Source organism: Anser brachyrhynchus (genome assembly GCF_964034855.1).
Source record: "Anser brachyrhynchus genome assembly, chromosome: 25".
Classification (NCBI taxonomy): Eukaryota; Metazoa; Chordata; class Aves; order Anseriformes; family Anatidae; genus Anser; species Anser brachyrhynchus.
The window spans coordinates 4,439,847-4,452,535 of NC_137718.1; the positions used below are offsets into that span (position 1 = coordinate 4,439,847).

Genomic DNA, 12,689 nt, shown 5'->3' on the forward strand with positions numbered 1-12,689 from the left:
CAGCAAGACACACAGACTTAAAGCAGAAGCTTTTCTATGTTACCAGGAGCTTTTAAGGTGAACACTGTAAGACACTGTAAGTCTTCCTGAGGACAAAAGACAGGCACTTGGGTGTAGAACAGGTAGAACAGATGAAAAACAGTAAAATCGGTGGCAGATTTCTCTGTTGAAGGAAGTGGGTTTTGGCTACTGTAAAATCTCTCCCTTGGAAGCCAACAAAGCCATGCTATTCAAGGTCTGTTCCAACTTCACTGGTCCTTTATTAAGCAGAAAGAAAAACAGTACTTTTATAATAAATATGATGCAAATAGCAGAGTCTTGAAGCTTCTAATAGAACACAACTATTACTAGAACTCTGTTCCTCCAAATTTCACCCCAAGAAAGTCTGCACTGGCTCTTTTTGTACATTGTAGTGTAACCCCACTAGAGATTCATAAAATTCAGCCCAATCTCATTCCAATCTCAATGTGAAAAGTAAATGGTACTTTATCAGTCACCTTCTGTCAGCAGGCAAGAAATGTCCTAACCTGAAACTATCATGACAATAAAAATATTGCAAATGACTGCATTATTTATTTTTCCAACGTACGAATTCTTCCATCATATGGCACTTTTGTTTTGTCCCATCGTTCCAGCCCTACATAGTCTCCATACTTCTCCAGCCACTACTCTTGTAAAACTGGAAAACAGACAACATTTGGGGCTATGCAACTGAGAAACTACAAGAAAAACCACATTGTTCTGTACAGGCCTAGCCTCTTAAGCACAAATTCCTATACTGTCAGTATGCCAGGTCTGAAGCCCTCTAAGACTGCTTCACTGACCTAGACTGGGCTTCTTCCAGTTGATGCCTACACATGTTGCTTCCTATACTGCTGCAATAATCTCTGCTGCTGGCCCTGTTCAGATCAGTAGCTCAGTTTGTTTTACATACTCAGAAACTTGCGACTTTCTTCTGCAGGTAGCATTAATGCTTACAGGGCCACATCCCTCTGGAATATCTGTTCCCCCTCACATGAGACATCAATGTATGCCATTTTTATTAATTCAAGGAGACAATTACCCCAAAACTATCAAGATCTGTCACAGACCTGCAGTTTGGTGGCAAGAAAATACACAGCACAATTTTGAAAATCTTGAATGAGTACAATACCTACTCATCTGCATTGAGCTAAGGGTTTACAGGACCAGGCTACTAGGAGGTTCAATAGGAAGAAAATACACAATATCTCATCTTTGTGAAAAGACGCCAACACCTAGAATAGACCCTGTCTGACAGGAAAATACACTTCCAAACAAGAACTAATTATCTAGATGAGCAACTTCTCTCTTTTCCTCAAGAATCTCTCACTTGCTCTTCTCTTTTGCCTAGATATATCTGTCAAGTCTGCATTATGTGAGACTGGCTGGTCTCGATAATACACTGGTAAACAGCACACCTGAGACTGCCTGTTACTGTCCCTTCTGGCCTTTCTGAAGCAAAGGGGACAGGGACAGAATGGAGATAGTTCAAAGAAATATATTTTAAAAGGCTTTCACTACCAGGCATCCCTGAGCTGTAAAAGCTGGTGTTTTAACTATGGAGAAAAATACCTCACTCTGGAGCAAATGAGAATAAATAAATAAATAAATAAAAAATGCTGGTACCAGCCTGAACCTGAGTAAGGAGAATGCGCTGGTACCAGCAGGGAAGGAGAAACTGTCTGCATGCACAGGTAAATAGTGCTCTCTCTTCTCTGCTGGTACCAGCAGTTTCTCACCCTTGTGTACCACAGCCGCCCCAGGCTCTGACATCTCTCTGGTCCCTCCATGTCACGCAGGCTGAGTCAGAAGAGGTGAGGTTTGAGCAGCAAAGAATTGTTCACAGCTACAGCTGACAGACACAAAGACCGTGTGTACTGAGCAGGGAAGTAAATGAAGTAAAATGGCTCAAGTAAGTCTGTGACACTTAACTGTTCACCTCCTACAGTCTTAGGGAGAGAATATGGAGAATCAGTAAATTTATCACAAACTGGTGCTAATGATTCATAGATTTTAAAGGCCAGAAAGGATTACTCAGTAAGATTATTCCAAAAAGAAGGTGAAAAACAGAAGTAGATTAGAAAAATACAGAACAATGGAGAGAAATATGTAGACATGGAAAGTGAAGGGAATTAAGGAGAGATGGATGCAAACGAAAGAACTGACAGGAAGGAAGGATAGAACGGAGTTATTCTTAAATAACTTCTCTGAAGGGTTCACTGCTGATAAAAATCCCACGAATGGTACATTTATCATGCAAATAAACTTACTTATGGTAGACTTCCTAGCATATCTTACCTCATCTTTAGGCCTGTTTTCCAGGCATTAAGTCAACATCTCAACGATCTCCCTGGCAGTCTGAATGGTCTGCAAATCAAGAGTGCACACTTAAGCAGGAACAGTCCTGATCTATGAATCCTAAACAGAGCGTAGAAAAGCACTTTGCAGAGTATCAATAAGGCCTGGAAGGAAGAAGGACAGAGGGAAGAATGCAGAAGTGTGCTGAATGGATGGACTTTGTGAAACAGGTCAGCTGTGCATCAGAAGTTCTGCGCAAATAAAAAGCAAAATAATATATTGAGTAAGAGAGTAGGTAAGATTCACACAACAAAGTGTAGGAAATTCCCCCAACGGAGAAAGCCCAACAGCCTGAAGAAGCCACCTGTATTTCTCCTGAGGGTAAACGTGGTGCCAGAGAGTCGGGAAAGGAGGAGGGTTAAAGTTCAGATACCACTCACAGCAGTGCTTTGCAACTGCTTGTTTTGAGCTTGGTTCTGCTACTTGCCTGCAGGAAGGCTGGGAGGAGGAAGCAGTCATAGAGATGCACTGAAATTATGTGACAGAGGAAATAAAATACATATGCAGCTATTTTTGAAGATGCCCACTGTGCTAATTCTCTGCAGCACTCTATTATCTTACAGGAAAAAAAAAAAGACAAAAGGAAACAAAAGAAAAAAAAGATACAATGAAAAAGGGAAAAAAAAAAGAAAACAAAAGAAGAAAAAAAATATAAAAGAAAAAAGGAAAGGCTGGTTTGTGAGAGGAAAATTTAGATCTGTAAGTCCTGCCTTATGAAGACAAGAAATGTAATGGCTAGATCATGCAGACATGAGCAAGGGCAAGAGCCAAAGCAATGGCAAACTAGCCCAAGAGGTACATAACAAGAGATCACAAAGATCACAAATAAAACCTTTGAAAATCACACCAGCCTGACTCAATCAAAACCAGAATCAGGTGGCCAGACCTACATCATGCCTGAGCAGAGAGCTCCTGCACTATAGCTTGCGAGGGAACAGGCAATCAACTCTTGACAAGTTTCTTGTTAACACACACCCACTTCAACAAAGCGAAGGCACAGACTGGGCAGCAAGATTCATATGAAGGGACACACTCAAGTTAGGCCAGCACCTTGATGTCATATTTTCATTTAGATCCCCCTCTGAAATAAGGTGAGATCAGTAGAACATGTTCCATTGGAGAATTTCAGTATTCTGCAATAGGCTTTGTACCCATTTTGCACAAAACAACTGGTACACAGCAAAAGCTTTTGGCAAGTCCCTTGGCCACAAAGAGTGCTAGCAGAAGAGTCAGGTTATTATTTTAAACGGGAACACTGAGACAACCCAAAACAGACAGTGCTGGGTTAGATTATTCCAGACTCGTGGTGCTAGTTCCTAAATTGGAACAATTTAGTAACTTTCCTTGAATATTATTCAAAGCCTTGGAGCTTCAAAAAAGTCTTCATCTTTACTGTTCCTAGTAAACCAAATCTACTACCCATGAAGACCTCCTTTTTCCCCTATGCAGATTTAAAAAAAAAAAAAAAAGTCACCCCAAAAGCATGGCTTCATGATAAAGTACCTGTCAAATGTAATTTCCCATGGGAGTGTAACAGACAATAAATGAAGACTACATAGGGATTTTATACCAGAAAAATCAATCTGTTTCTTCCTGGTACATACATAAGGTACCTGTCAAAAGGGCTCAAACCCAGCCTTGGTATTAGTTCTGAAAGTTACCCTATTGTCACACAAAAAACTGTTCAGTAGATGTGCTGGTATGGAGGTTTCTAACTTACAGTACGACTCTGTGCCTTTCATCTGAGGCAGTCCAAGCGTTTTCTAGAATCAGAGTCCTGAATTCCTCCAAGACTGGAAAAGCAACCTGATGTAATGCTGTCACTAAACACCAGATGCAGAGAAATGAGAGCACAGACCTATGTATGCTTTTAATCTGAACAACCTCTGGTCCAATTTTCCACTGAGGTTCGTAGGCTCCCACAGCATAAACATTAACAGATTTACCCCAAATCATTCATAGCTACCAGCAGACCGGGAGAAAGAAGCTATTTGTGGCACCTTCCCCATTTACATATGCAAGTCAGAAACTCAATGCTCTTTTACTGCATTTGCATTTCAGGCATCCACCTCAGTCTTTCTGAGAAACTATAGGGCTTTCCCCATCCTAACTCTCTCCATTACTTTGCCATGTTGGAAGCAGCACAGCCCTAGCTAGAACCAGTCTTTTCTCCTTTTTGTGGACGAACAGAATTTTGTTTTTAATTCCCAGGTGGTCCAAGTCAGCTGTGCTAGATTGGACTTGAATTACTCTCTACTTTTGTCTGGAATAGCCAGGCATGTGCTACTTTGGAGGAAAGTTCATTATATCCCGAACAGACAGAATGTTCCCAGCACAAATCTCCTCCCAGTTCCCAACTGGCCAGCTGTAACTGAACCTTCTTTATAGGGTACACACCAGGGCAGGTCAAATGGGGTGCAGGAGAGCTGCCCCCACCACACCATTAGCACCACCCAGTGAAGTATGAATAGTAACTCGAAGGGTAAGTAGCCGCTTGGCTGCACAGCCCGCTGTTCAGATTGCAGCTGGATCCAGCTTGCTTGCTGCTGAGATTAGCCTCTTCCACAAGGTGAGTTTCTCCTTGAGTCCAGTAGCTACACAGCCAATTCTCAAATCCCCTCCCAGACCAGAAGGTGAATGTAGCAGGAAGAAAAAATCACGCAAGAATAAAACTCAACAGGAGTAATTCTGCTGCATGAATACTTCCTTTCTGAGCTTGGCTATGAATTTTGAAAGCGCAGTTTGCTAACAGAGGGTGGAGAAGCCAAGGTAAGCAAAGGATTTATAACACCACAAAAGTTTTCCTCATTCTTAGTTACTGCTGACCTACAAAACACAGGCAAATACGCTACGGGAAAACTGTTTAGGGTAGTAAATCATTGATGGGAGACATTTGCTGATGGACTTACTACGGATCAAATAACTTTAACATCTTAAATTCAAAACAGTTCTCCAGAAGAGAGTTGAAGGACTGGTTACCTAGTGTAGCATACTTTTTCCACTTGAAGAGAAAAAAAAATAACTGGCTTCTCTAACAAGACAGAGAAAAAAAGCAAACAAACAAGCAACAACAAAAAAACAGGTCCTGGCCTCATTTATAGCAAAACATTTCAAAATTTCATGCAAGTGGAGTAAATTAAACTTCACAGGAGCATATATTAAGAGAGGACCCTGTCTTTTTATTGCTCCAATTTCTAGCTTCTTCAGAAGTGTCATGATGTAAATCCAAACCATGAATATCCACTTTTTCCTCTGATCTCTCCCCTGGTATCATTTGCAGGCATATACATTATCCGACACTATTCCAGAAAGCTGTTAGCCCAGCGTCTGCACTTAGGACTGCGGTAATTCGCCCTTCCTGCCAACTAATGTTGCAGTAAAGCTCAGCCCGTGGATCCGAAAGAGCTGGGTGCTTCAGACAAGCTGCTCTTGAAAATGTTATTTCTTACACCAGCCAAAAAGGGACTGACCTCAATATGCAGTGTTACAAGAGGCCTTTGATTCGTACAGCATGTTGACTTCTCTTTTTCACCACAACCCAGGTATCAGCTCATACCTCCCCTGGCACTGTTAACAAAGGGCAACCTGTCAGACCTACGCACAATGGCCTTCTAGCGAAGTTTAGTAAGAGCTGGGCACCTGGAAACCACCAGCTTTTTAAATGCCACATTCTTCACTTTATCTATGTTTGGTTTGGCAAATTTGCTCCAAGAAATAGGCCTACTAGCACCTTTTCTCCCAAGCCTGTGGTATTCTTACAAGAATACCAGAGGTGTACACTTAGTATAGCTTTGGAACTACAAAATACAGTGCTGTTTGCTTTGTTGCTCAGAGGTGTAGGAGTGATGGGCTGCAGCAGATTTCACACAGAGAACAGTGCATCTTTTCTGCTATTCTGGGCTTTGATTTGTCAGAACTTAATCGGCTGACAGATGGGTGAGGGGGAGACTGGGAATTAATGCCTGTTGCTTTTAGTAGATATGAGTGTATTTTCATGGTTTCACTTCTTCAGGGTCTAATACTGCTGGTGAGGAACAGGCAAAAAGGAAAACCCAGTTTCTGCTTCCTCACTTCAAGCTTCTTCCAGTTTTTCTAATGACTGGGCTGGATACCTGCCTACTTGAAAAAAACATTTTATCCTGCCTTATTAATGAAGTTAGCTAGGTCTACATGCTACTTTTCCAGGGTTACCTGTTTTCTTTCCAAGGAAAAGCTACCCTGGATAACTACTGCCTTGATCCCATTTTTGTTTTGCCAGGTTTGTTTTAAGACTGAATTCTGTATGTTCAAGAAAAAGCGGGGAAACATCCCACTGAAGTAATTGCTATCTCCAATGCTACCTTACGAAAATGCTGTGTCCCAACAAATTTTAGATCTCCACAACCCCAGCGCACACACTAGTTTTGCACTTCCCTAATATCAGCACAATCTGCCTTTGCAGCTCCATTGCTTCATGCCTTTGGCAATCGCCATAAACAATGCAGCAAGTCAGCAACATGATCTGCACTGATTCTTCCTGTACCATCACAGCATGTCTTAGCATTTCTGCCAATCGAATAGAAAAGAGATGGATTCAAGGTATGCATTAACATATGGCAGAACAAATAACACATATAGAACAGTGGCTATACTGAAGGGATTTATATCAGAGGAATACAGTGTGTCCAGGACCACATATTTCGCCTTCAGATTTAATGGCAGAGAGCTGTTTTACTTACAAAGGCATTTTAATTGCTGTCTGACTGGGATCTTTCCTTGAGCATGTGTTTTTTGTGGAAAATATAGATACTACTTTTTCCATGACACAAATAATTAAATACATCCAAGACTGTTACATAGTACTCACACAGACACACGTGAATTCAGTGTACAAACATCAGCATGTAGGAAACCTTACTGGAAAGTCCCAACAGCCCTTTTCTTATTTAGGGGTCACTGTTAAAAATCCATTTTGGAGATCTTTTTGTTGAAATTGAAGAATTTTCAGCAACAAAAGATTTTCACAAAATCAAGTGTTGCAACTTTAAAATTGTTTGCAAACTTATCTTTATTCTGAGATCAATGTATCACTGGGTGTTTTATACAGGGAAGTTATGTTTTGACTGATTAGATTTTACAGCCTTTTTTTAAGAGGAACCTTGAAGAAGAAAGGTTTATCTATTACTTTTACAAGATTATCTTAAATATTATATGCAGGTTTAGTATGTTTCTCATTGTGCAGGGTATGAAGAAGTACTCAGCACAGCAAATCAGCAGGATTACAGTACACTACGGATGGGACAGGGTCCATCCCATGGAGATATGATCCATATGAGGAGTTATAAAGTTATTTACAAAGTTGGTTAGGTAAAAGTTTAGAGGAGACTACTAAGGACACGTTAATTGAATACTTCAACAACTTCAGAAATAAAACTAAGTTAAAGATGAATCAATTACAAGACTGACCCTGAAAGCAGCCACCTGGGGCTGCAGCTGTCCATCTGCCAATTTCTACTATTCACCCTGTGTCTGCAAGAACCAAGGCTTCATTTGGCAAAGGCATTAAGCATGTTCCTGGCTTCAGACTGATGAACTAGCTCAGTGAGACTTCCTTCTCATAGGAAAGAGGCATTTAGTGTTTCAGCCTAAGTATTAAATCTCATTCAGGCCAGAGGCTTACCTTCTGTGGATGGAACTTCCAAAAGCAAGGTTGTTTGCTTGCCACATTTTCTAGTTTTCAGTCAGTAGGTGACACTTTCAAATCTTCCCACTTTCCCAATTTAGCTCCAGAGAGAAGAGAAAAAGAAGCTGGTAAGAAAAGATCAAATGCTATTCTGGTACTTGTACGGCACATACCAAGTCATCTATGATTTCAGTACCTCACAATGAAAAGCTATTAACAAGCATTTTCTTTTCTAGTTAGCTGTAGTTTTTGTTTGTTTGTTTTTTTACTTCTGAAAAGACTTCTCATTTTGACCATAAATTTAAAGCATTCCTCTTTACCTCAGGCTTTTATTCCTTCCTGAGGAACACAGCTGACACAATACTTTCTCCTCTCAGGTTTGAGAACAACATTACAGAAACACCTACCTTAGGCCACCAACATGGGAACTTTGGAGCAACAATGCTGTGATCTCTCAACAGTGGCATAAACACAGCTTCTTGAGAACCTTCATGTCCTGTTAGGGATAAAAGCATGGCATAAAACCAGAAACTTAAAAAAAAAAAATTTTTTTTTTGGAGGTCAAAACTGAGGTTGTAAGGAAACCTCTGTCCTACAGGGAGGCAATCCTAGCTTCCACTGGACCATTTTAAAAAGCAACTTAATTTCAGATGTCCAATTTCTGGTATCTTAGCCCTGTCTTCAGTAAGTGTTCAAGATCATTAGGTTCTGTTATCTCTGACTGGAGTTAAGGATGCTCACAGGCTTAGACAGGGAATCCAAAATGAAAATTCCCTATAAATTTCAGCCTTCATTTGTGTGTGTGTATCTCTTCAGCTGCAAAGGAAAATAATAGCATCTGCAATACAGAGATTAGCAAATTTACATACATGTAACTCTGAGTAGCACACAAAACCCTCTCTCACTTAGGAACTGTGATGTATAATGGTTCTGGAGCAAATTCGTCACCTTGCCATTCTCATCTGCCAACTCAACTTCACCTGCAACACACAGAAGTCCTGGTCAGGGTTCAAGGGCAGAAAGTTACTACGGGCTACGCAATTTAACTCAAGACATGTCTCAGCTATGCAGATATAATCCACGTCTGACAAACAGCCCAGAGTCTGGGTGCCTTTTACTTGAGGACTATGATCCAGGACCACCTCAAAACAAGTTATCTGCCTTTCACTCTAACAGTCAGTCAAGTTAGAACAACCCATGCTTTTAGTCAAGGCAAAAACTAGTTTGTATAGTTCAGCACAAAAGTCTTTTGCTGTGGGGTAAGCTGGGTCATAATAACCTGCATCTGCTACAGTCTAGGAGAATTCAATGGATATTCATTATTGTTATGTTTGTAGCTGGCAATTGAATAGGCTTAATTAACCTGCCTGTACTTAAGCACTGAGTGTGAAAACCTGCAGAGACTCTGCCAGCAGATCCGGACCGGTACTGCATTTCATTTGCACTGACATACTAATGAAATCCTCATTGGACATTTTCTTCGGATGGACATTCTCACTAGTTGTTTTCACTGGACCTTTTCTTCCAACAGCATTTGAAAGCACTGTATAGAGCCCTATCTGGATGAGAAGCAAGGATTAACTACATAATGAGCACAGCCAAGGTGGGCCTCAGTAACTGCGACACACACCACTGGAACGTTGTCTGGCTTTGTTAACCCACTAGGAGGCTTGATAAGCTTCACACTGGAAGACAAAAGCAGCAGAAACCACCCAGTTTCGGCAGGTGTTGCTTCAGAGCCACACACAGCTGTAAGCTGGAGAGGTTCCTGGTCAGGGAACTCACCATACCTCCCTTTTCACACTCACAGCCGTGTTTGGTGCCCTCCATGAGAAGCTACACTTTACCCTGAATGCTGAAAAGGGCCTTTCATTTTCTGTTAAGAGAGGCATAAGTCAAAACAACTGAAGGAAAACCAACAGCCCTGTGATCCTTCTTCGAATTCCAAATTAAGTCACCCTGGACTTGGTCAGTCTTATCAGCAGTCTCAGGGAAACAGCAGCCTCCCAAACGTGAGGGGACTTCAGAGCTACTCCAGACAAGCTTGACTTCCAGAAGATTTCAGAGAACACTAGACAAAGAGCTATCAACAGTAAATACTTTAGAAGAACAAAAATAATGGTTGCACCACTCCTCTTTATATTTGTTCTTTCTTTCAGTAACCATCAACAGAACATGAAAAGAAAATGCTGTGTGAAATTCTGGTCTTCTCATTGATATTCTTTCATTTTGTGGAAAAAAAAAAAACAACAAATAATTTGAAACACAAAATTATTTACTTATAACTGAAGTGTACTTGTTAAGAAAACAACAGTGGGGAAAAAAATCAGCAAAATTCTATATACATATCTTTGTTTTGATCTAGAATAAAACTAATTATTTTCATTGGAAAACTGTTGCTATGAAAAAATTGTCAGATTTTACTTGCTACTGCCTTCCAACATGCCTTTTACAAATATCAGCTGGAAGCACAGCACAGAGATAACTCTATCACCTGTGTACCGTATTTTCCAGTGGATATTACAGAGACAGCAGTCACTGAAGATACTTGTGTCCATGTAGTACTGTTATATCTGCTGATAACCTGAAAAGAAAGCAATTAGGAGAGCAATGACAGCCTTTTCATTACTATATCCCAGAAGGCGGCAATCACGGTGTTTTGTAGCGGTTGCCTGTAGGTACATTTTGCTTCCTAAAATCCTTTCATTTTCTGAAAGTCCCTTCAAAGTGTCAGCAAATAATTAAATTCTCCCAAGGTGCAAAGGAACTACAACAAAGCTTTTGCTTCTGGGAGCAAGCTCAGAAAATGTGGAACCACCAAAGTGAGTAGGTAAGGGCAAAAAACAGGCAGTTCCTCTGGATCGAGGAGAGATACCAGTTTATGGAACTGAAGCTGAGAGCTTCTGTCTTGGCTCCCAGGCACTTAAGTCTCACCCTCTTAATACCCTCTACAGTTATGCAAAGGCAGAATGAGTAAGCACAGGTTTGTGTTTAGGAACCAGGAAGGAGTGGGTTCACAAACCTCTTCACACATAAGCAATTCAGTAAACACTGAAATGAAAAAAGAACAGACTTTGCTGTTGAAAACAGTTGGCTGAAGCCTACCAATGTGGTTTGCCAAGGCATTGTGCTGGCTCACAGACGAGCAAGTTTATGCTATGCTACTTCACCTGGAGCTAAGGAATACGGTGCAGAAAGAGACAGCAGGTGTGCTGAGTCCAATCTTGCTCCTCAGAAACAAAGCCCATTTTGCAGCCAGGCTCTCCTGGCATCATAAAGACAGACTAAAAGAATAGAAATGGTAGAAAAGATATATTCTATTTAAAGATCAAGCTCACAGAGCATTGGACACCAGCAGATACACAGATTGCTGCACTCTCTGCTACAGGGAATTATTTAAGTGTACTCTTTGCCCAAACATCACACCTCTAAAGGCCTTCAAGGTCTCTGCCAGCAGACCTTACTGATCAATACGATTCTATTGAAAACATGCACAGGCAGCGTAGAAATGCTGGGCAAGTCTTTGAAGTATTGCTCTGAACTGTACCTAAAAGATCCTCACAACTATCCTTGATATCAGAAGTGAAAAAGGCAGTACAGAATGCACTGGTAAGAGGGGGTGACCCACGGCCTCACATCTTTTCTGCTTTACTGACTTAGCAATGAAAACTCTGAAATTAGCAAACAATGTTAAGAACTTCAGCTTTCCTCTCAAGCCCAGAAAATTATTGATGACTGAGGGTAAGTGTGAATGTACTTCAACCAATTAAAGAAAACAGAATATGGATTTTCCGTGACATATTTGACCGAGTGAATCTCTAACTACGTATGTATCTATCACGATACTTCAGATAAAGCACTCTGTCCACAGATTCAAACATGCTCCCATAATCTGCCTTTAGGTATTGCCTTATGAGCTAGGTTCCTCAAGGAAATGGGCTGGTGCCTAGTTTACTTTGCTGAAGATAAAATAGTTCTGCTTCCATCTCTTCAATCCTCTGAGCAATGCAGTTCTTCCTTATTTCCAGCAGCAGGGCTTCGTCCCTCTTTGTGGCCCAAAAATCCAACAGCTCTGAATATTGCTGAGCTCCCCACGCTTGTTTGTTGCTTGCAGTCTATTACAGAAAATCAAAACAAAAGCAGAGTGTACATTCAGTGGACAGCATCAAGGGATGGCTAAGCCACCACTGTGGCCACCTGGCTCAGTGGACAGGTCTGGGACAGGATCTACTGCCAGCACTATACGCTGACGCAGTGACTCAAGAGCATGTAGCAAGCTGCGTAGGGCACACTCATTGCACATTCTGACCTTTGCAGAGCCCAGTGTATCTGAATTTCAAAATACTGCAAACAACCCACGCCTTATTACATCAAAGCCACACCAATAATAATCTCAAGCTCTAGGCATCGCAGTCTAAAAATTCAGCAACAGCTGGAGGAAAATATTCAGTGCAGAAGACATCCAGCTTATTTTAATTCTTTGTTTATTTACTGCTAGAAACAGGTATACATGAAAAGGAAGAGGCTTCTTATTCTCTTGCAGGAAAATTGCTCCCTAAGATCACAGAACTTGGCTATATTGTAATGGTTTCACCTGAATCTTTTGTGATGAACCAAAAAGCTCTAACAAACGAGTTCATAAGAAACA

General features: G+C 41.0%; 1 protein-coding gene across 13 annotated transcripts in view; it reads right to left on the minus strand.

Moving 5' to 3' along the window:
- LOC308182811 (uncharacterized protein) overlaps nt 1–12,689 on the minus strand; it is a 207,307-nt gene that overhangs the window by 11,349 nt on the left and 183,269 nt on the right. For 10 of the 13 annotated variants that reach the window (XM_080568029.1, XM_080568028.1, XM_080568030.1 and 7 more), the window contains 4 exons: nt 10,536–12,156; nt 8,911–9,021; nt 8,449–8,537; nt 8,039–8,142 (listed from right to left, as the gene is read on the minus strand). In XM_080568029.1, the coding sequence (XP_080424155.1) occupies nt 11,968–12,156 (189 nt within the window). In that variant the 3' untranslated portion in view covers nt 8,039–8,142; nt 8,449–8,537; nt 8,911–9,021; nt 10,536–11,967. Of the gene's footprint in view, nt 1–2,371; nt 2,440–8,038; nt 8,167–8,448; nt 8,538–8,910; nt 9,022–10,535; nt 12,157–12,689 lie in introns of those variants that run through there. The other 3 variants (XM_080568026.1, XM_080568025.1, XM_080568023.1) reach the window with 3 other exon arrangements.